The sequence below is a fragment of the Eumetopias jubatus genome, unplaced genomic scaffold, assembly GCF_037043125.1.
Source record: "Eumetopias jubatus isolate StellerSeaLion01/CBP00866 unplaced genomic scaffold, mEumJub1_p1.0 scaffold_5, whole genome shotgun sequence".
Lineage (NCBI taxonomy): Eukaryota > Metazoa > Chordata > Mammalia > Carnivora > Otariidae > Eumetopias > Eumetopias jubatus.
In genome coordinates this window covers 22,661,165-22,683,635 of record NW_028274811.1, presented here as the reverse complement: position 1 = coordinate 22,683,635, position 22,471 = coordinate 22,661,165, and the positions used below count along the sequence as shown (strand labels likewise).

The following is a 22,471-nucleotide window of genomic DNA, read 5'->3' as shown; positions in this document are numbered from 1 at the left end:
TAGCCTGGTGTGGGCATTTTGATCTGATGTGTTTTAGTGTGACTGCGAATGTCCAGTGGAAGTCTTTTCTGACCCATTTCTCTTCATGTGTCCCTTTCACCCTGCACTGTTCGTGCTTTAGTGTTTGCCACACCACATTGTCAGGGAGTATCATTCTGATCTCTTGGCCACCACCAGCTGGGGAAGGAGTCCAGCAAATCCCTGGTTTCAGCTCTACTCATTGCTTTGCAATTCTGTTTGCGGTCCAAGGAAACATTTATCTTGTGTTTTGGAACCAGCTGGGTCTTCTGTTTCCTCTTTTTATATGTCATCTGTCATGGCTATGTGTTTGTAGTAGAAGGGGGGAGTACCAGAGCATCTTTTTTTTTTTTTTTAAGATTTTATTCATTAGAGAGCACAAGCAGGGGGAGCAGCAGAGGGAGGGGCAGAAGCAGGCTCCCCGCTGAGCAGAGAGCCAGACGTGGGGCTCGATCCCAGGACCCTGGGTTCATGACCTGAGCTGAAGGCAGACGCTTAACCGACTGAGTCATGCAGGCGCCCCAGAGAGCATCCTGACTAGAAGTCACAATCTGCATGTTTAGTAAGCTGTCCCAGTGATTTTTTTGCGTGCACATTAAAGTTCTATAATATCTGTGCTCTACTTTATTTTACCTGGAGGACTGAAGCTATTTGACACGAACTTATTCAACCTCAGATTCTCTTACTACATCCTCATTTTCCATTTTCCCTGCGTTTGATGAAGTGTCTTCGAATCTTTCCAGAGCAAAATGTTCCAGCTCTGTACTTTTTTCTATCACCTTTCTAGACTCCCAACTCTTGCCGTTAATTAGCTAAGTTTCTACCTTGTATCTCTTCTCTTTCTTGACTCTCTCTTACCTACAATCAAGGCCATCCTAAACCACATTAATACAAAACCTCTTTCCTCTGTCTCTTTAGTCTCCTGGCAGTATTGTTTCTTTCCGACTTTCTTCACTGTAAAGTTTCCTAAAAACTTAGTCTATACCACTGATCTCCACTTCTGCTCCACCAATTATTTCTTATCCTTTTGTAAGATCGCCTTTGTTTTCATGAATTCCTCATAGCATTTACTATTCTTGGTTACCCCGTTTCTTCTTAAATATCATTCCTTAAGGTCTCAGTTTCCTACTGCTGCTGTAACATATTATCAAAAACTTAGTGACTTAAACCACAGATTTATTATTTTATATTTTTGGAAATCAGGAGTCCAAAATAGGTCTCACCAGGCTGAAATGAAGGTGTGGGCAAGACTGCATATTCCTTCCGGAGTGTCTAGGGGAGGATTCATTTTCTTTACTTTTCCAGCTTCTAGAAACTTCCTTCATTCCTGGCTTGTGGCCCCCTTCCATCTTCAAAGCTAGCAATGCCGCATCTTCAAATCTCTCTTCGAACCTGACACTTTCGCCTCATCTTCCACTTACGAGGACTCTCTGTTACATTGGAGCCAGCACTAGATAATCCAGGATTATCTCCCCATTTCAATTTGAGGGATTAGCAATCCTGATTCCCTTTTGTCATATGAACTCAATAGTTACGAGTTCCCAGGATTAGGACTCTGACATCATTGGTGAGCCATTATTTTGCCTGTCACATTTGACTTCTTTAAAGTTTAAATCAGGAGCGCCTGGGTTGGTGCAGTCGGTTTAGAGTCCGACTCTTGGTTTTGGCTCAGGTCATGATCTCCGGGTTGTGAGATCGAGTCCCGCACTGGGCAGTGCACTCAGCATGGAGTCTGCTTGATGATTCTCTCCCTCTGCCCCTCCTCCATGCTCTCTCAAGTACTCTCTTCTCTCTCAAATAAATCTTTTAAAAAATTTAAATCCCTTTTCCGTAATCCTGGTGACCTTTCTTTTCTTTTTTATCTTCATTTGCTTCTCTTTTTTTCAAATGAGTATACCCCCTTAGAAACTGTCGTTAGCATCTTCTCTTATGTTCTCTTCTCTTTATATTCTCTGTTTTACTGATTTTATTCACGTTGATGGTTTCAACTGTCTTTATTGATAGCTGCCAATCCCTTTATAAAGATCTACCTTGGATTTTCAGCTATTTTCTAGATACTGTTATCTCAAAATGTTAATGATGAAACCATCAACTTTCCCAAAAATATCTTCCCTTGATATTACTAATTTGGTTAATATTAGTTCAGTAATGGAATCTTACCATCCCATTCTCTTATTCTTGCTTTTACTTTCAGGATGTTTCTTCCATTTATTGTTTGCTTTCCTAGTCCCCCCTCATTAACTGAAGCTTGGACTGTGTTATTACCTCTACTCTCCCTGTTCTTACCTTAGCCCTGTTCTTCTTCTTCAACATTGGCAGATGCATTTACCAAAGGTAAAATTATTTTTTATTAAGTTTTAAATTTTAATTCCAGTATAGTTAACATACAGTGTTATATTAGTTTCAGGCATACAATATATATATAATTCAACAATTCTGTACATTATTCAGTGCTCATCGTGATAAGTGTACTCTTTAATTCCCATCAGAAGTAAAATTCTTTCCCTTTCCCTGCTTTGTGATTTAGGTGCTCCTCATTGCTACGGAATAAGGATAGATTCTTGAGAATGGCATTCTGATTTTCTAGTTGTATCTTCTTCTACTCCCTTATAAATACTCTCAGCTCATGGGAAACTGTTCATTCCTCATCCATACCTTTTAATTGGTCACCTCTGTACTTGGGCTCATAGTGTTTCCACTGTCTGAAAGAACTTCTGCCATTTTCTCTCCATACTGAATTTCTGCTCCATGCTTTAGGGTTCTTTATTACTACTCTGTCCTCCAGGAGCTTTTCCTTGTTCTCCTAATTGATTTGAGATAGTATATGGTTAGTGCCCTCTGGTGGGATCCATCATATTCTGCCTTGTTTTATATTTACTTAATAGATTATACTACTATACTAGATTATAATACTTTACTACTTAATAGATAATAAATTCATTTTTCTCTCTCTTCCCCTATGATCCTCTGCTTTGTTTCTCAAATTCCAGATATCAGTGAGATCATATGATAATTGTCTTTCTTTGATTGACTTATTTCACTTAGCAAAAAATGAAACAAGATGAAACCAGAGAGGGAGACAAACCATAAGAGACTCAATCTCAGGAAACAAACTGAGGGTTGCTGGAGGAGAGGGGGTGGGGGATGGGGTCACTGGGGATGCACATTGTGGAAGGTATGTGTTGTGGTGAGCGCTGTGTATTGTGTAAGACTGATGAATCACAGACCTGTACCCCTGAAACAAATAATAGATAAAAAATTCATAGAGGGCCAGGCTCTTCTCATCCCCTTTCCTTACCCCCACTCCATTTTCAGAAGCACTCATCCAGGTGGGAATAACAGAGGGCACTGCTTTTCCTTCTACACCCAGCTTCCACCAGTAGGTGGGAGGTATACTCCGGGTTGTACTACCAGTGGTTGTCTAAGGGCATCAACTCTAGTTTGCTCAAAGAGCAGAGGTTCCATTCATGGAGGGGTATACTGAGAATACAGGAGCTGCTGTCTCCTTCCCCTAGTACCTGCTGGTAGAGCAGAGGCATCACTCCAGGTAAGCTGAATCCTTGCACGAGTTATCCCTGCAGTGCCCAGGAAAAAGGCAGATCATGAGAAATAAGAGATTCTTAGCTCTGCCTGAAGGGACAACTTTATTTGGAACCGAGAATGGAGAACTCCATACCTAAGGGCACTGTCATACACAGTAGAAGTTTTAGTGGAAGACAAGAGGAGGCTAGTAACCCAATGATTGAAGCGAAACCATAGCACAGCCAGAAATTTAATGGAGAGAATTAGGGAAAGAGTCCAGAAGAGCCTCTTAGGATCCTAGTCAACTCTGAGGTTTGAGAAGGCTGTGGTATGTGCTAGGCTGCACCCACTCAGGAGGAGAGTGTCAGACTTGAAAGCATTCCTGAGTCACCACACAGACCCATCAATGCAGAGCAGAGGCCTCACTGACACAAGACGCTTCAACACAACCTCTGACCAAATATTGAATAATTTAAGCTACTCTGACCAAGGAGTGACTCCTAGGGAGCCAGGCTTAAAAATCATAGCACAGATGTCCCTGCCTATGTGACATTACATGCATGCCCAAAGCTCTACCCTCTCAAGTGAGATCAGAGAGTAGACTTCCAAACTACTGTTCCTTGGTAGTACATGGGGCAAAAAAACCCGTACTCTGAACTGTGATAGCATCCTCTATGCCACATGCACATCCAGAAGTAAAGGGTCAACCTCTAAGTGGCTAAGGGGCCTTACTTACACCATTAGACCAATCAGTACCTTGCATAGTCTACAGAAGACATACTTTATTATTTTTTTTATTATGTTCGGTTAGCTACTGTATAGTACATCATTCGTTTTTTTTTTAATTTTTTATTGTTATGTTAATCACCATACATTACATCATTAGTTTTCGATATAGTGTTCAGTGATTCATTACTTATGTATAACACCCAGTGCTCATCAGAGCACGTGCCCTCCTTAATACCCATCACCCTGTTACCCCCCCAACCCCCTCCCCTCTGAAACCCTGAGATTGTTTCCTGGGGTCCATAGTCTCTCATGGTTCGTCTTCCTCTCTGATTTCTCCCCCTTCGGATTTCCCTCCCTTCACCTGTGGTCCTCCGAGCTATTGCTTATGCTCCATATATGAATGAAACCTTATGATAATTGTCTTTCTCTGCTTGACTTACTTCACTTAGCATAATCCCCTTCAGTTCCATCCATGTTGATGCAAATGGTGGGTATTCATCCTTTCTGATGGCTGAATAATATTCCATTGTATATATGGGCCACATCTTTTTTATCCATTCATTTGTTGAAAGGCATCTCAGCTCTTTCCACAGTTTGGCTATTGTGGACACTGCTGCTGTGAACATTGGGGTACATGTGCCCCTTCTTTTCACTACATCTGTATCTTTGGAGTAAATACCTAATAGTGCAATTGCTGGGTCATAGGGTAGCTCTATTCTTAACACCTTGAGGAACCTCCATACTGTTTTCCAGAGTGGCTATACCAGGTTGCATTCCCACCAACAGTGTAAGAGGGTTCCCCTTTCTCCACATCCTCACCAACATTTGTTGTTTGCTGTTTTGTTAATTTTTGCCATTCTAACTGGTGTAAGGTGGTATCTCATTGTGGTTTTGATTTGTATTTCCCTGATGGCTAGTGACGTGGAGCATTTTTTCGTGTGTCTGTTAGCTATTTGTATGTCTTCTTTGGAGAAGTGTCTGTTTATGTCTTCTGCCCATTTTTTGACTGGGTTATTTGTTTTTTGAGTGTTGACTTTGAGAAGTTCTTTATAGATCTTGGATATCAGCCCTTTATCTGTAATGTCATTGGCAAATATCTTCTCCCATTCCGTGGGCTGCCTCTAGAAGACATACATTAAAATTAAAAAAAATACAGATAGGTTAAAGATTAAAAGATGAACAAAAGATATATTATGCAAAGCACAAACAGCTAGAGTGGCTAAACTATTACCAGACAAAATAGATTTTAACTAAAATGTTACTGTGGTAAAGAGGAACATTTCCTAGTGATAAAAGGATTAATCCATCAGCGTTATAATGGTTATAAGAATATATATGCTTCCAACATGATCCCCAAATACATGGAGCAAAACTGACAGAATTGAAGGGAGAAATAGTTTATCAACAATAGTGGGGGGGGCGGAGCAAGATGGCGGAGGAGTAGGAGACCTGGATTTCGTCTGGTCTCAGGAATTCAGCTGAATAGGGATCAAACCATTCTGAACACCTACGAACTCAACAGGAGATCGAAGAGGAGAGTAGCAACAACTCTCTGAACAGAGAAGCCACCACTTACTGGAAGGTAGGATGTGCGGAGAAGTGAATCCGAGGTGATATTCGGGAGGATAGACGGCGGGGGAGGGGGCCTCCGTCGGCCGCTTCTGGCAAGTGCTAGAGCCGCGGAGCACAAAATCGGAACTTTTAGAAGTTGGCTCCGCTGAGGGACGTCGCTGCAGTGGCTAAGCGGGGGGTGGAGCCCTCGCGGGACAGTGTGGTCTCAGGACCCTCGGGGTCACAGAAAGACCGGGGGTGCCTGAGTGTGGCAGAGCTCCCAGGTATCGGAGCGGGGAAGCCGGCTGCAGAGACGGAGCCGAGGCACGGGCTCTCAGCTCGGGGTTGCCATAAACCGTGATCCGCGGCCCAGTCGGACCACTGCTCCTCCAGCAGGGACCCAACAAGCGGCAGAGCCGGGGAGACTCCCCTTCCTCCCCCGGGAGGAGCGGCGCGGGAGCGCACCGCAGGGATCTGCTGGGTTTGGAGACTCCACACGGGTCGGGTGCCAGAGATAGCAACGCTCGGTCACAGGCTAGGTGAGCACGGAGTGCAGCCGGAGACCGGGGACACGGGAGTGACTGCTTTTCTCTGGGGGTGCACTGAGGAGCGGGGCCCCGAGTTCTCGCCTCCTCTGGGGCGGAGATGGGGAGGCCGCCATTTTCACTGTCATCCTCCAAAGCTGAACGGAAAGCTTGCAGGGAACAAAAGCTCCTGAGAGCAAACCCGAGCAGCTTGCTTAGCCTGGACCGACAAGGGTGGGGCAATTCCACCTCCGGCAAGAACATTTGGGAACCATGGCAACAGGCCCCTCCCCCAGAAGATCAGCACGAACAGCCAGCAAGCCAATACCAAGTTTACCGATCAAGGAGAATGGGAGAACTCCAGCGCTAGGGGAATACTGCACATAGAATTCATGGCTTTTTTTTACCATGATTCATTTGTTTTTCAAACTTAATTTTTTTAACTGTTTTTTTAATTTCTCTTTTTCCCTTTTTCAACCAACATCTTATCAATCCCTTTTTTTAAAAAAACATTTTTTATTTTTAATTTTTAGAGTCATATTTTAGCCCTTCATAGTACTTACCCTTATTTTTGGCATATATATATATTTATAAGTTGTTCTCTCTTTAAAATTTTGAGATACAGTTTCTTCTAACAGATCAAAATATACCCTAAATCACTAGTGTATGGCTTTGTTCTAGTCTCCTGCCTGATCACATTCTCTCCCTTTTTTTTTTAAATCTTCTTCTTTCTTTTTTCAAACAACTTCTTATTGTATCAATTCCTTTTATAAAATCTTTTATAATTTTCATCTTTACAGTCATTTTCCATCCCTTCATTGTATCAACCCTTATTTTGTACATATATAAGTCTTTCTTCCTTTAAAATTTTAGGAGGCACTTTTTTCTAACAGACCAAAATACTCCCAAAATCTAGTCTGTGGCACTGATCTATGCACTAGCCTGATCATATTTGGTCATATTCGGGTTTTTTTGTATTATTCTGTTTTTGTTTTTAATCTTTATCTTTTTGGTATTTTTTTTCTTTCTTTATTTTCTCTTTCTTTTTTCTTTCTTTCCCTTTCTTTTCCCCTGGTTTCAGGTCTTTTCTGATTTGTATAGAGTATATTTGCTGGGGACGTTGTTAACCTGTTCGCATTTAGTTCTCTCATTCATCTATTCTCCTCTGGACAAAATGACAAGACGAAAAAAATCACCTCAGCAAAAAGAACAAGAGATAGTACTGTCAGCCAGGGACCTACTCAATACGGACATTACTATGATGTTGGACCTAGAGTTCAGAATCATGACTTTAAAGATACTAGCTGGGCTTGAAAAAAGCGTGGAAGTTATTAGAGACACCCTTTCTGGAGAAATAAAAGAACTAAAATCTAACCAAGTCGAAATCAAAAAGGCTATTAATGAGGTGCAATCAAAAATGGGGGCACTAACTGCTAGGATAAATGAGGCAGAAGAGAGAATCAGCGATATAGAAGACCAAATGATGGACAATAAAGAGGCTGAGAAAAAGAGAGAGAAACAACTACAGGATCACGAGGGCAGAATTCGAGAGATAAGTGACACGATAAGACGAAACAACATTAGAATAATTGGGATCCCAGAAGAAGAAGAAAGAGAGAGAGGGGCAGAAGGTATACTGGAGCAAATAATAGCAGAGAACTTCCCTAATGTGGGGAAGGAAACAGGCATCAAAATCCAGGAGGCACAGAGAACCCCTCTCAAAAGCAATAAAAATAGGTCAACACCCCGACATCTAATAGTGAAACTTACAAGTCTCAGAGACAAAGAGAAAATCCTGAAAGCAGCTCGGGAGAAGAGATATGTAACCTACAATGGTAGAAACATTAGATTGGCAGCAGACTTATCCACAGAGACCTGGCAGGCCAGAAAGGACTGGCATGATATCTTCAGAGCACTAAACGAGAAAAATATGCAGCCAAGAATACTATATCCAGCTAGGCTCTCACTGAAAATTGAAGGAGAGATAAAAAGCTTCCAGACAAACAAAAACTAAAGGAATTTGCAAAGACGAAACCAGCCCTCCAAGAAATATTGAAAGGGGTCCTCTAAGCAAAGAGAGAGACTAAAAGCAGCACAGATCAGAAAGGAACAGAGACAATATACAGTAACACTCACCTTACAGGCAATACAATGGCACTAAATTCATATCTTTCAATAGTTATCCTGAATATAAATGGGCTCAATGCCCCAATCAAAAGACACAGGCTATCAGATTGGATTAAAAAACAAGACCCATCAATATGCCGTCTGCAAGAAACTCATTTTAGACCCAAAGACACCCCCACATTGAAAGTGAGGGGGTGGAAAACCATTTACCATGCTAATGGACACCAAAAGAAAGCTGGGGTGGCAATCCTTATATCAGACAAATTAGATTTTAAACCAAAGACTGTAATAAGAGATGAGGAAGGACACTATATCCTACTTAAAGGGTCTATCCAACAAGAAGATCTAACAATTGTAAGTATCAATGCCCCGAACATGGGAGCAGCCAATTATATAAGGCAATTAATAACAAAAGCGAAGAAACACATTGACAACAATACAATAATAGTGGGGGACTTTAACAGCCCCCTGACTGAAATGGACAGATCATCTAAGCAAAAGATCAACAAGGAAATAAAGACTTTAAATGACACACTGGACCAAATGGTCTTCACAGATATATTCAGAACATTCCATCCCAAAGCAACGGAATACACATTCTTCTCTAGTGCCCATAGAACATTCTCCAGAATTGATCACATCCTAGGTTACAAATCAGGTCTCAAACGGTACCAAAAGATTGGGATTATTCCCTGCATATTTTCAGACCACAATGCTTTGAAACTAGAACTCAGTCACAAGAGGAAAGTCGGAAAGAACTCAAATACATGGAGGCTAAAGAGCATCCTACTAAGGAATGAATGGGTCAACCAGGAAGTTAAAGAATTAAAAAATTCATGGAAACCAATGAAAATGAAAACACAACTGTTCAAAATCTGGGATACAGCAAAGTCAGTCCTAAGAGGAAAGTATATAGCAATACAAGCCTTTCTCAAGAAATAAGAAAGGTCTCAAATACACAACCTAACCCTACACCTAAAGGGGCTAGAGAAAGAACAGCAAATAAAGCCTAAACCCAGCAGGAGAAGAGAAAGATCAGAGCAGAAATCAATGAAATAGAAACCAAAAGAACAGTAGAGCAGATCAACGAAACTAGGAGCTGGTTCTTTGAAAGAATTAACAAGATTGATAAACCCCTGGCCAGACTTATCAAAAAGAAAAGAGAAATGACCCAAATCAAAAAAATCGTGAATGAAAGAGGAGAGATCACAATCAACACCAAAGAAATACAAACAATTATAAGAACATATTATGAGCAACTCTATGCCAGCAAATTAGATAACCTGGAAGAAATGGGTGCATTCCTAGAGATGTATCAACTACCAAAATGGAACCAGGAAGAAATAGAAAACCTGAACAGACCTATAACCACTAAGGCAATTGAAGCAGTCATCAAAAATCTCCCAACAAACAAAAGCCCAGGGCCAGGTGGCTTCCCAGGGGAATTCTATCAGACATTTAAAGAAGAATTAATACCTATTCTCCTGAAACTGTTCCAAAAAATAGAAATGGAAGGAAAACTTACAAACTCATTTTATGAGGCCAGCATTACCTTGATCCCAAAACCAGACAAAGACCCCATCAAAAAGGAGAACTACAGACCAATATCCTTGATGAACATGGATGCAAAATTTCTCACCAAAATAATAGCCAATAGGATCCAACAGTACATTAAAAGGATTATTCACCATGACCAAGTGGGATTTATCCCTGGGCTGCAAGGCTGGTTCAACATCCGCAAATCAATCAACGTGATACAATACATTAACAAAAGAAAGAACAAGAATCATATGATCCTCTCGATAGATGCAAAAAAAGCATTTGACAAAGTACAGCATCCTTTCTTGATCAAAACTCTTCAGAGTATAGGGATAGAGGGTACATACCTCAAGATCATAAAAGCCATCTATGAAAAACCTACAGCCAATATCATTCTCAATGGGGAAAAGCTGAGAGCTTTTCCCCTAAGGTCAGGAACACGGCAGGGATGTCCACTATCACCACTGCTTTCAACATAGTATTAGAAGTCCTAGCCACAGCAATCAGACAACAAAAAGAAACCAAAGGCATCCAAATCGGCAAAGAGGAAGTCCAACTCTCACTCTTTGCAGATGATATGATACTGTATGTGGAAAACCCAAAAGACTCCACTCCAAAACTGCTAGAACTCCTACAGGAATTCAGTAAAGTAGCAGGATATAAAATCAATGCACAGAAATCAGTGGCATTCCTATACACCAACAACAAGACAGAAGAGAGACAAATCAAGGAGTCGATCCCATTTACAATTGCACCCAAAACCATAAGATACCTAGGAATAAACTTAACCAAAGAGTCAAAGGATCTGTACTCAGAAAACTATAAAATACTCATGAAAGAAATCGAAGAAGACACAAAGAAATGGAAAAACGTTCCATGCTCATGGATTGGAAGAACAAACATGGTGAAGATGTCAATGCTACCTAGAGCAATCTACACATTCAATGCAATCCCCATCAAAATACCATCCACTTTTTTCAAAGAAATGGAACAAATAATCCTAAAATTTGTATGGAACCAGAAGAGACCCCGAACAGCCAGAGGAATATTGAAAAAGAATAGCAAAGCTGGTGGCATCACAATTCCAGACTTCCAGCTCTATTACAAAGGTGTCATCATCAAGACAGTATGGTACTGGCACAAAAACAGACACATAGATCAATGGAACAGAATAGAGAGCCTACAAATGGACCCTCAACCCTATGGTCAACTCATCTTCGACAAAGCAGGAAAGAATGTCCAATGGAAAAAAGACAATCTCTTCAACAAATGGTGTTGAGAAAATTGGACAGCCACATGCAGAAGAATGAAACTGGACCATTTCCTTACACCACACACAAAAATAGACTCCAAATGGTTGAAAGACCTAAACGTGAGACAGGAGTGCATCAAAATCCTAAAGGAGAACACAGGTAGCAACCTCTTCGACCTCAGCCACAGCAAGTTCTTCCTAGAAGCATCGCCAAAAGCAAGGGAAGCAAGGGCAAAAATGAACTATTGGGATTTCATCAAGATAAAAAGCTTTTGCACAGCAAGAGAAACAGTCCACAAAACCAAAAGACAACCGACAGAATGGGAGAAAATAGTTGCAAATGACATATCAGATAAAGGGCTAGTATCCAAGATCTATAAAGAACTTATCAAACTCAACACCCAAGGAACAAATATCCAATCAAGAAATGGGCAGAAGACATGAACAGACATTTTTCCAAAGAAGACATCCAGATGGCCAACAGTCACATGAAAAAGTGCTCCACATCGCTTGGAATCAGGGAAATCCAAATCAAAACCTCCATGAGATACCACCTCACACCGGTCAGAATGGCTAAAATTAACAAGTCAGGAAACAACAGATGGTGGCGGGGATGCAGAGAAAGGGGAACCTCCTACACTCTTGGTGGGAATGCAAGCTGGTGCAGCCACTCCTGAAAACAGTATGGAGGTTCCTCAAACAGTTGAAAATAGAGCTACCATACGATCCAGCAATTGCACTACTGGGTATTTACCACAAAGATACAAATGTAGGGATCTGAAGGGGTACGTGCACCCCAATGTTTATAGCAGCAATGTCCACAATAGCCAAACTGTGGAAAGAGCCAAGATGTCCATCAACAGATGAATGGATAAAGAAGAGGTGGTATATATACACAATGGAATATTATGCAGCCATCAAAAGGAATGAGATCTTGCCATTTGCAACAACGTGGATGGAACTGGAGGGTGTTATGCTGAGTGAAATAAGCCAATCAGAGAAAGACATGTATCATATGACCTCACTGATATGAGGAATTCTTAATCTCAGGAAACAAACTGAGGGTTGCTGAGTGGTGGGGGGTGGGAGGGATGGGGTGGCTGGGTGATAGACATTGGGTAGGGTATGTGCTACGGTGAGCACTGTGAATTGTGCAAGACTGTTGAATCACAGATCTGTACTTCTGAAACAAATAATGCAACATATGTTAAGAAAAAAGAAAAAGAAGAAGATAGCAGGAGGGGAAGAATGAAGGGGAGTAAGTCGGAGGGGGAGACGAACCATGAGAGATGATGGACTCTGAAAAACAAACTGAGGGTTCTAGAGGGGAGGGGGGTGGGGGGATGGGTTAGCCTGGTGACGGGTATTAGGAGGGCACGTTCTGCATGGAGCACTGGATGTTATGCACAAACAATCATGGAACACTACATCAGGAACTAATGATGTAATGCATGGTGATTAACATAACAATAAAAAAATTTTAAAAAAAGAAAAAAAAACAATAGAGGAGAATTCAATACCCCACTTGCAATTATGGATACAGTAATACAACAATGAGGCAGAAGATCAACAAGGAACTAGAATAAAACAACACAATAATCTAATTAGATCTCACACACATCTGAAGAACACTCCACACAGCAACAGCAGAATATATATTCTTCTTGAAATCACATAGAACGTTTTCCCTAACAGACCACTGGGCCATAAAACAAAGCTTAAGAAATTTTAAAAGATTGAAATCATGCAAAGGATGTTCTCCAACCACAATGGAATTAAATGCAATGAATAATGGAAGGGAATTTGGAAAATTCATAAATATGTAAAAATCAAGCAGCAGATTTCTAAATAAGGGTGGAAAGAGGAGTCACAGGGAAACTAGAAAATAATTTGAGATGAATGAAAGACAGAATATGCAAAACTTTGTGAGATGCATTCCCTGGAGGGAAATCTCTAGCTGTAAACACTTATATTAAAAAGAAAGAACTCAAACCAATAACCTCATCTTCCGCTTTGGACGTAAAAATAGAACAAACTAAAATCAGAGCAAGCAGAAGGAAGACAATATTAGAGACGACTGAAAATACGGAAAATCATGGTCAGTTGACAGAAAAGATCAACAAAATTGACAGTCCTTTAGTTAGACTGGACAAGAGAAAAGAAGGAAGACCCAAATTATTAATTATGAATGAAAGAAAAGATATCACCACTGACCTACAAAAATGATTATAAAGTAACAGGACAACCAACTGTATGCCAATAAATTAGACCACTTAGACAAAACGGCCAAGTTCCTAGAAAGACACAAACTACCAAAACTGTCTCTAGAAAAATGGAAATCTGAATAGATGATAACAATACATTATAGTAACATGCTATAGCAATTGTAAAGAGATCCCATTAGTACTTTAAAAATTTCCCACAAGAAAGAAAATCCCAAGCCCAGATAACTTCAGTGATAAATTCTACCAAATGTTCAAAGAAGAATTAATACCAGTATTTCCTAAACTCTTCCCCAAAATAGAGAAGGTTGAAATGTCTCCCAGTTCACTGAGGACAGTGTCACAATGATACTAAAGCCAGACAAAGGAAACAAGAAAAAAAAAAAAAGAATGAATATTCCTCGTGAATATGGATGCAGATATCCTCAAGTAAATATTAGCACATGGAGTCCAGCTATAAAGGATTATACATAATGATGTATGGTGATTAACATAACAATAAAAAATAAATAAAAGGATTATACATCATGATCATATATTCTTGTTCTATACACATATATATTCTGGGAATGCAGGGTGGTGGTTCAGCCTCTGAAAAGTCAAATGATGTAATACACCATCCAAATAATTGAATAAAAGGTGAAAGCCATACAGTTATTTCAATAGATGCAAGAAGTGCATTAAAAAAATCTGGCACCCTTTCATGATAAAAATGCTTAACAAAATAGGAATAGGAGGAAACCTCCTGATAATGGGTATTTATGAAAATCCATAGCTAACATCATACTTCCTGGCAAAAGAATAAGTGCTTCTAGCTAATGGAGCAGTTAGGCAAGAGAAGGAAATAAAGAGTATCCAGATTGGAAAAGAGGCAGTAAAACTGTGCAGATGACATGCTTTTGGTGGAGAAGATATCAACTAAAGTGAGTAAGGTATCCACTGAAGTAGAGATCCAATAAAGGAGTTCAGCCAGGTTGATGTTATACAATATCAATATATAAAAATCAATTGCATTTCCATACCCTAGCAGTGAACGTTCTGAAAGCGAAACTAAGAAAAGCATTCCATTTATAATAGTATCAAAAAGAATAAAGTGCTAGGGATACATTTAACAAAGGAAATGAAAGACGTTTACATTTAAAACTGCAAAACCTTTTTGAAAGAAATTAAAGAAGTTCTAAATAAATGGAAAAACATCCCATGTTTATAGATTGGAATACTTAATATTAAGATGATAGTATTTCCTAAATTGATCTGTAGATGCAACACAATCCCTGTTGCAATCCCAATTTGCTTTTTTTTTTTTTTTGCAGAAATTGGCAGTCTGTTCTAAAGTTCATATTGGAAATTCATATGCAAGTTATGTATCAGATATAGGGCATATATAAAGAACTCTTTCAACTCAATTATTAATAGGCAAATAACTCAATTAAAAATGGGACAAAGCAATTAAGTAGATATTTCTCCAAAGAAGAAATGTAAAAATCCACTAAGTACATGAAAAAGTGTGGAACGTCTTTAGTCATTAGGGAGATGCAAACCAGAACTACAGTGTGATACCATTTCACATTATTATAAAATAGAAGATAATAATGAACCTTGGCAAGGATATGGAGAAACTGGAATCTTCATACATTGCTAGTGGGAATTTAAAATTCTACAGGTGCTTTGGAAGACAATTTGGCAGTTCCCCAATAAATGAAACATAACGTTACCTTATGACTGAGCAATTTCGCTTCTAGGTGTTTACCCAAGTGAGATGAAAATATATATCGACATAAAACTAGTACCCAAATGTTCATAGCAGCTTTATCCATAATAGCCAAAAAAATGGAAATAACTCAAATATCCATTAACAGATGAATAAATAGATAAAATGTGATCTATCCATACACTATAATATTATTATACACCATATATTTTATGATTCCATTTATATGAGGTGTCCAGAACAGGCAAACCTATAGAGACAGTTTAGTTAGTATTAGTTGTACATCTTTTAGTTATATGTAGGTTAGTTACTCCCTAGAGCTTAGAGGGAGGTAGAGAGAGTGACAACTGATGGGGTGGAAGTACTTTTGAGGGGATGAAAATATTCTAAAATTAACTTGTAGGAATGGCTGCACAACCCTGTGAATATACTAAAAACCATTGAATTTTGCACTGTAAATGGGTGAATTGTACTACCATGTAATATTATATTTCAGTAAAACTTTATGAATATACAGTAGAATTCTGAGTACAGTCGATACACTCCATTCAAAATCTGGAAAGGGGAAAGCAAACGTTACTTTTCCATTATAGCTTATTTTACCATTTCTGTAATGCCTGTTGTCCTTATAAAGCTTGAAACAGCAGTTTATTCTGTTTAAAATTTAGTCATAAATTTAAATAACGTATTAATAGAAGTTCAGTGTAAAATGGAAATGTATGTTTTCCTGTACCAAAAAAAATTATACAGAATAGACCACATACATATAGTTCCTTGACACTGATGGAAAGAAAATACAAAGACTTTGTTAAAAGCAGAATTTCTTGTTTAATTTGTTCTAAGTTCTCTGTAACATAATTGTTACATGGACTGCTTTATAGTATGACGTCCATATTGGAAATGACAGAATCTCTAGGGCCATGTTCTTAGAATTCAGTGATAATCTGAGATCACACTTAGCACTACTTACCAAATTATTCATTATATTCTGCTTAGAGTAAGATTTACAGTAAATGTTGTAAATGTTGGTTGACAAATATGAGGTTCTGTGGTTTGGCAGTCAAATCTGTCAGATGGTTTTGCTTAGATCTAATTTTCTTAAAAAACAAAACAAAACAAAAAACCTGCGTTCAACTTCTTCAAATTACCAAGCACTTTCCAGCCCTTCTCTTTCTTTACCCTCCCATGGCACATTCAACAACCCTCTCCTTTTGACAGTGTCCATGCTGGTCTTCATCATACTCTTCCTCATCTCTCCCTAATTTTTCCTTCCCAGTCACATATGATGGCTTTTCTTCCTTTGACTTTCTCTTAGAATGTGGTGGTTCTCAGAATTTCCCTCCTTAAATTCAACTCTCTTCATTTATGTGTCTCCTTTGCACATCTTATTTATTACTATAACTTCAAACACAACCCACTGAGTTGGTGATAAATCACAAGTGTACATCTTTACCCCTTATGTCTTTATTGAGTTTCAAATTTGTAGCTATGCAGTTGGAATTGCTGCCCATTTCTCTAAAAAAAATCTGAAGTTCAAAAAGTCCAAAACCCAGCTTAATCTTAAAATGTGTTCTTCTCTCCATGTCCCATTCTCTGTTAATAGCACTACCATTATGTCCCTTGTTAATCAAGCTAGAAGTCTAATTTATCCTGTAGCAAAGTCCTGTTGATTTCTCCTTCCTCATATCTCACGAAAATGTGTTCTCACCATAAAGCCTATTCCATGCTCTCATCATTAATTACTAGGCGATTCATTATCTGTCCACATTACACACAAGAATTGTCTTTCTAAAATATTGATTTGCTTATGAATGCAATTTAAACTCTTTCATAGACACCATAAATCACCTCATAATAAAAGCCAAAGTCCTTGGGTGGACTCTGCAGGATTCAACGTATGGCTAACTAGCTAAGCTCATCTTCCATCAACTTCCTACCCATTCTGGTACATTTTCCATGCTTCAGCTGTGCTCTCTTTTCAGATGCACTTATCTGTGCTGTTTTTGTTGTTCTTTATTAGTCTAAAGCTGACTGCATTCCACTTGCCAAAGTAATTGGTTCAGAATTCTAGGTTCAGGATAGCCAATAAGCATATAATTGGTTCAGAATTCTAGGTTCAGGATTGCCAACCAGCATATTCTCCTGGCTAGAGGAATATAGCTCAAAACATTAGGACAACAGGGAAGGTGTTCTGGGTGCTCCTGGGAAAACGTTTCCTCCCCCCTAAAAGAGAGCCACAGGAAGAGACACCCTCTTCTCCACTAGCTGTCTGGGGGTCAAAGGTCGAGCCTAGAACTGCTACAGCCATTTTGCTCCTGTCAGTGAAGACAGCCTAAGGATGAAATCAAAGCACAGAGGGCATAGTTGAGCACATCTCAGAGAAACTGAACAAGAGACATTGACTTAAATCAACCTGATGTCCATGGCGTATGGACTTCAGATAGGCAAGCTATTAATTTTTTGGTTTATGTCCCTTTAGACCAGTTTTTGGTATTTGCAGACCAAAGCCACCAAACTGATAAATAAAGTTTTAAAGATTTTAATTTTTATTTTAGAGAGCGAGAAAGAGAGAGCGCACACATGCGAGTGGGGGAAGGGGGAGAGAGGGGAAGAGAACCTCAAGCAGACTCCATGCTGAGCATGAAACCCGACGCCGGGCTCGATTTCATGACCCTGAGGTCATGACCTGAGCCAAAACCAAGAGTCCAGTGCTTAAGGACTGAGCCACACAGGAGCCCTCCCTCCCCCCGATAAATAAACCTTTTACAAAAAGTTCAAGGGAAGGTTGTTGGAGTCACATTAGATATGCTGAGGACGAATGAAACCAACTCCTTTTATTAAAAGACTTCGCCTTTTTCAGTGAAAAGATTTATCACCCTTAGACGCACTTCTGTGTATGTTGCCAGTGTACTCTTTATATTTGCAAAGATACTATAATCTGATCGTGATATAAGATCTTGAAGAACTAATATTATAAAAGAGCTGAAGCCACACATCCTTCTTACCATAAATATTAATGCTAAATTTAAATTTTAACTGATGGATAAATATTGGGTATGACTGCATTGAAATACAGGGTGTTTTGATCAGTTAAAAAAAAACACTGAATTTTTAAAATTTATGTGGGAGTCTACCCAAAAATGAAATACATTCCTATTGTTCATATAGGATTCCTAAATACTTTAGTATTTTGCCTTTTTCATACAATTATTTGGAAGCTAACCTTCTAAGTTGCCTAGTTAATTCTAAGGATTGTGAAACATGGAGTTTGGGTGCACTAAAGCATTTAACACAAAAACCACAAATTTAATATCACTCCATGTGTTCTTCTCTGTTCCAGACTTTTCTTTTCCTTAAAGAAGAAAAATGTCAAACATCTTTCAATGTTCTACTCTTTGTTGTCAGGGACGGTATTTGGAAGTAGAGCACAAAGAAGTTCTGTATTAGGAAAGGAAATGCTTGGAAATAAGAGTTAATGCTTAAATGAAGGACGTAAGGTTTGTAATTTTTAAGAATTTAGATCAACCCTGGGCTCCATAAGTGCCTTGACTATTGGTAGGACCGTAGAGGATCAGAAGGAAGTGTAGGCTGTCTCACCTCTGCACTGCTTGCTGCTCTACTATGTGCTGGTCTATTCTGTAGTCTTCTCTATCCTCAAGTGACTTATCAGTGCATTGGGTGATTAAAGCATAGCTCTTCTACTTTCCTTTCTATTCTGAATCCACGTCTGATTTTATTAAGATGCACGGCACCGAGAGAGCAACACAAGATGCAGTAGGTCCTAATTTTGCACACATGGTTTCATTTTGTTGGATTAAATCTGCTGGTAACTGCACTGCATTATGTACTTGCTTCTCATGTAGTCAGTTCATGTTAGAATTCTGATCTCTCTTAGGGAATTGGTCAATTTTGATTTGTCCCACTGTGCCTTCAGTGGCTAGCTGCTAAGCCTCAAATGAAGATATTATTTCAGGGAATGTCTGAATCTGGTAACTTTTTTATATGAGAACATTCCAAGAAGACGCACAGGCTTATAGTTATTTCATGACACAGCTTGTAGGCAAGAGTAGCTTGTCAGAATAAATGGAGGAAAAAAGAATGATTAGATCAATGGAGGAATTCAAGAAAGGCATTGCCAACAGTTTTTTAAATTGTGGGGCTTAAAATTTCTTTCCTGGGATGCCTGGGTGGCTCAGTTGGTTAAGCAGCTGCCTTCAGCTCAAGATCATGATCCCAGCGTCCTGGGATCGAGTCCCGCATGGACTCCTTGCTAGCGGGGAGCCTACTTCTCCCTCTGCCTACCACTTCCCCTGCTTGTGCTCTCTCTCTTTCTCTCTCTCTCTGATAAATAAATAAAATCTTTTTAAAAAATAAAATTTCTTTCCTTACATTTTTAAGAATATATTTTTCCTGTTTTTTTAATTGATATATTAAAATAAATATGCAACTAAAAAAACTCAAAAGAAACTAAAAGCTCAGGTTTGCTTTTCCATAATCATTATGTTTATGACTTTTAAATCCTTCTCTGTATTCAGTGGTCTTTGCTAACTATGTGCCTTAAAGAAGACGGCCAACTCCTAGGCATCTGTGGCTGGATTTCCTTCACAATTGCTCATTTCCTCTTATATGTATTAGCAATTAGGTCCCAGTGTACTTAATTGTAGTTTTGTTTGACTTTCCACCTCTCTCTGCTTACTGAACTAGAAGAAAAATACATTAATGCTTATATAAGTGGCCAGGTTTTCTGCTTTAACGGAAGCTTAAAAGAAAGGAGATCTTTCATGGACATGTAAGGGAATAGACTAGTCCAGGCATTGAGTAAGCTGAATGGGTAAGTGCAGGGAGGTACGGTAAGAAAACTGGACACCTCCCAAAGCCTCCCAAGTTTGCCCTCTGCCATGTTTCTGTGTTCTTTTAGAATTAAAGTTAATTCCTGGAATGTCAAATATACCCATATTCAAATGTAAGTACAAAAACATGTCCTGAATCCAAATAGAAAAAAAAAAATTACTTGCTACCATCCATCAGTTCAAATAATTAGCATGAAAATCAGCTATAAATTTTTAAATGTATTCTGTTATTCCATATTTTAAAATGTAATCCCTGTATGTGTTTTTTAAAGGCTGTCGTAGGATAATTCCCCAGTTGATATAGAATAGAAACTAAAACATTGACATCTTTACTTATTTTCCAATTTAAATGGCATTTGTTGGGGCAGGGGGAGGAAAGGATATAGTTTTGCTTTCGTTGGCATTGTTTTACTGCCATGGGAGTTTACTTTCATCTCAGTTCCCATAGATATGTGTGAGAAATTCCTCAGGGTCTGAAACAAGAGTATATTCAGGGTTATATGATCTAACCTAATCAACCATGAGTGCTCTGATGCTCTTTAAAAAAAATCCCTTGTACGAGCTGCTTAATGGACGCCCTTCTCAATCAGATTCTCTTCCTTCCCTTGATTAGACATTGATGAGTGCAGCATCATTCCTGGGATATGTGAGACTGGAGAGTGTTCCAACACCGTGGGAAGCTATTTTTGCATTTGTCCACGTGGATACGTGACCTCAACAGATGGCTCTCGGTGTATCGGTAAGCCTTGGACTTTTGAAGGCACAATACAGTGCTTCTTTATAATAACAGAATAGCCCAAACATGTATGAAGATGGCAACAATTATAAAACCATTGGGAAAATGGCTGAAAAGGTTGTTTAAAATAAATGGCACCACTATTGAGGGATTGATAGACCAGGTGCTCTTTGCAAAGACTTCAGTTTCAGAAACCATCTGGGTTTGTTTTATGTTGTCAAAGTCATTTTGGAAATGAAGAAAGACTTCCTCAAGACATTGCTCTTGCCGAGTGCTAGAGACACAAAGGCAGGAGAAAGGTATTTTTTTTTAAATCTGCCTTGGGAGACAGAATGTAATAATTAAAGCTTCTTTCATTGCTATGAATCATGAATGTAGTCAATGTCTTATTTACTTAGGGCTTGTTTATTCTAGTGAAAAAGAGTTACTACAAAAAAGAAGTTGACACCTTTAATTTTGCGTTTTAAGTATGTTCAAAGCAAAGCCAGATATATTTGTATGTTTTCCTTCGTTTGGAAAGATGAAACAGTATATTTCAGTCATGGTCTGGGTCATCCCTTATTGAGCAAAGCTTAAACTTAGGGACGCCATCCAACAGTGAAGGTTAGAGGTGTAGATTCTACCTTCAGAATACTATATTGTCGTCATAAATACTAGTAGAAGAAGAGCAATGGCCTTGATAAGAAAAACAGAAGTAGTGGCAGTAAAAATAATCATTACCATTTATGAAACACATGCCACGTGTAAGGCACTGCACATCTGTATTACCTCATTATCTCAGAACTAACTGGGGCCTTGGGCAAGCCACGGACCCCCTGTACCTCAGTTTCTTCTTAGTAAGTGTGCAATAAAACATACTCGATTATGATTAAGAGGAGGAGAAGAGGATGTGCCTGCACTGGACCCGTATGTTACGTAATTCTTATAATAGCTCTGTGTGATGGGTGTAATTATTCAGATTTGCAGACAAAGAAATTTGAGGTTCAGAGAGGTTAAGTGACTTACACAAGAGCCAGTAGATGGAGCCAATGTTCTAATGCAGATCTCTGGGGCTCCTGCACCATGTTAGTCTGACACTGCACTGCCTCCTTAGTTACTTCAAGCAGGTGGAGACCCTGTGCCTAGATATCCAGGTCTCCAGTATGAGTGGTTTCTCCAGTACTGTGAGGACAATCTGCTTTGAAAGGTAGGATGTCTGCGTCCCGCCTCCCTCTCCCAACTTAGAGTAATGAGATTTGAATGACAGTTGTTTATTCTTTATGAATGCATCCAAGTTCCTATCTGACATTAGGTCAGACATCTTATGTGCACTATTTAAGGCTAGAAAATGGAGAAAATTAACTGGTTTTAGGGTCAGTGTGCCCATTGACTCACTGTATGTAAGTCTAATTCATTTAATTTAATTGTGAAGTCACAGGTCTAGGAGAGTTGAAAACTAGTAGGACTGCCTCCACTTAGCTTGATTTTCTAAAACTGTAGGAAAATAATCTATGTATACACACATACACATATTCATCAGCTTGAAATAGGCATGGATTCAGTTCTGTAGGAGGAATACCAATTTGGGAGTCATCATTGAACATTATTGGCTCATGCCATAGACCCTAGTTTTAGGAAACTTATGCTGTAGAATATGGCTAGAAGAAAAAGGGAGGCTGGAGAAGTGAGGTTATTATTGTGAAATTCTGGA

The 22,471-nt window shown here is 39.2% G+C and overlaps 1 protein-coding gene across 1 annotated transcript in view; it reads left to right on the top strand.

Moving 5' to 3' along the window:
• Positions 1 to 22,471, top strand: part of FBN2 (fibrillin 2) — a 254,470-nt gene that overhangs the window by 105,368 nt on the left and 126,631 nt on the right. The window contains exon 8 of the mRNA XM_028103619.2: positions 20,659 to 20,784. Within this exon, the coding sequence (XP_027959420.1) occupies positions 20,659 to 20,784 (126 nt within the window). The remainder of the gene's footprint in view (positions 1 to 20,658; positions 20,785 to 22,471) is intronic.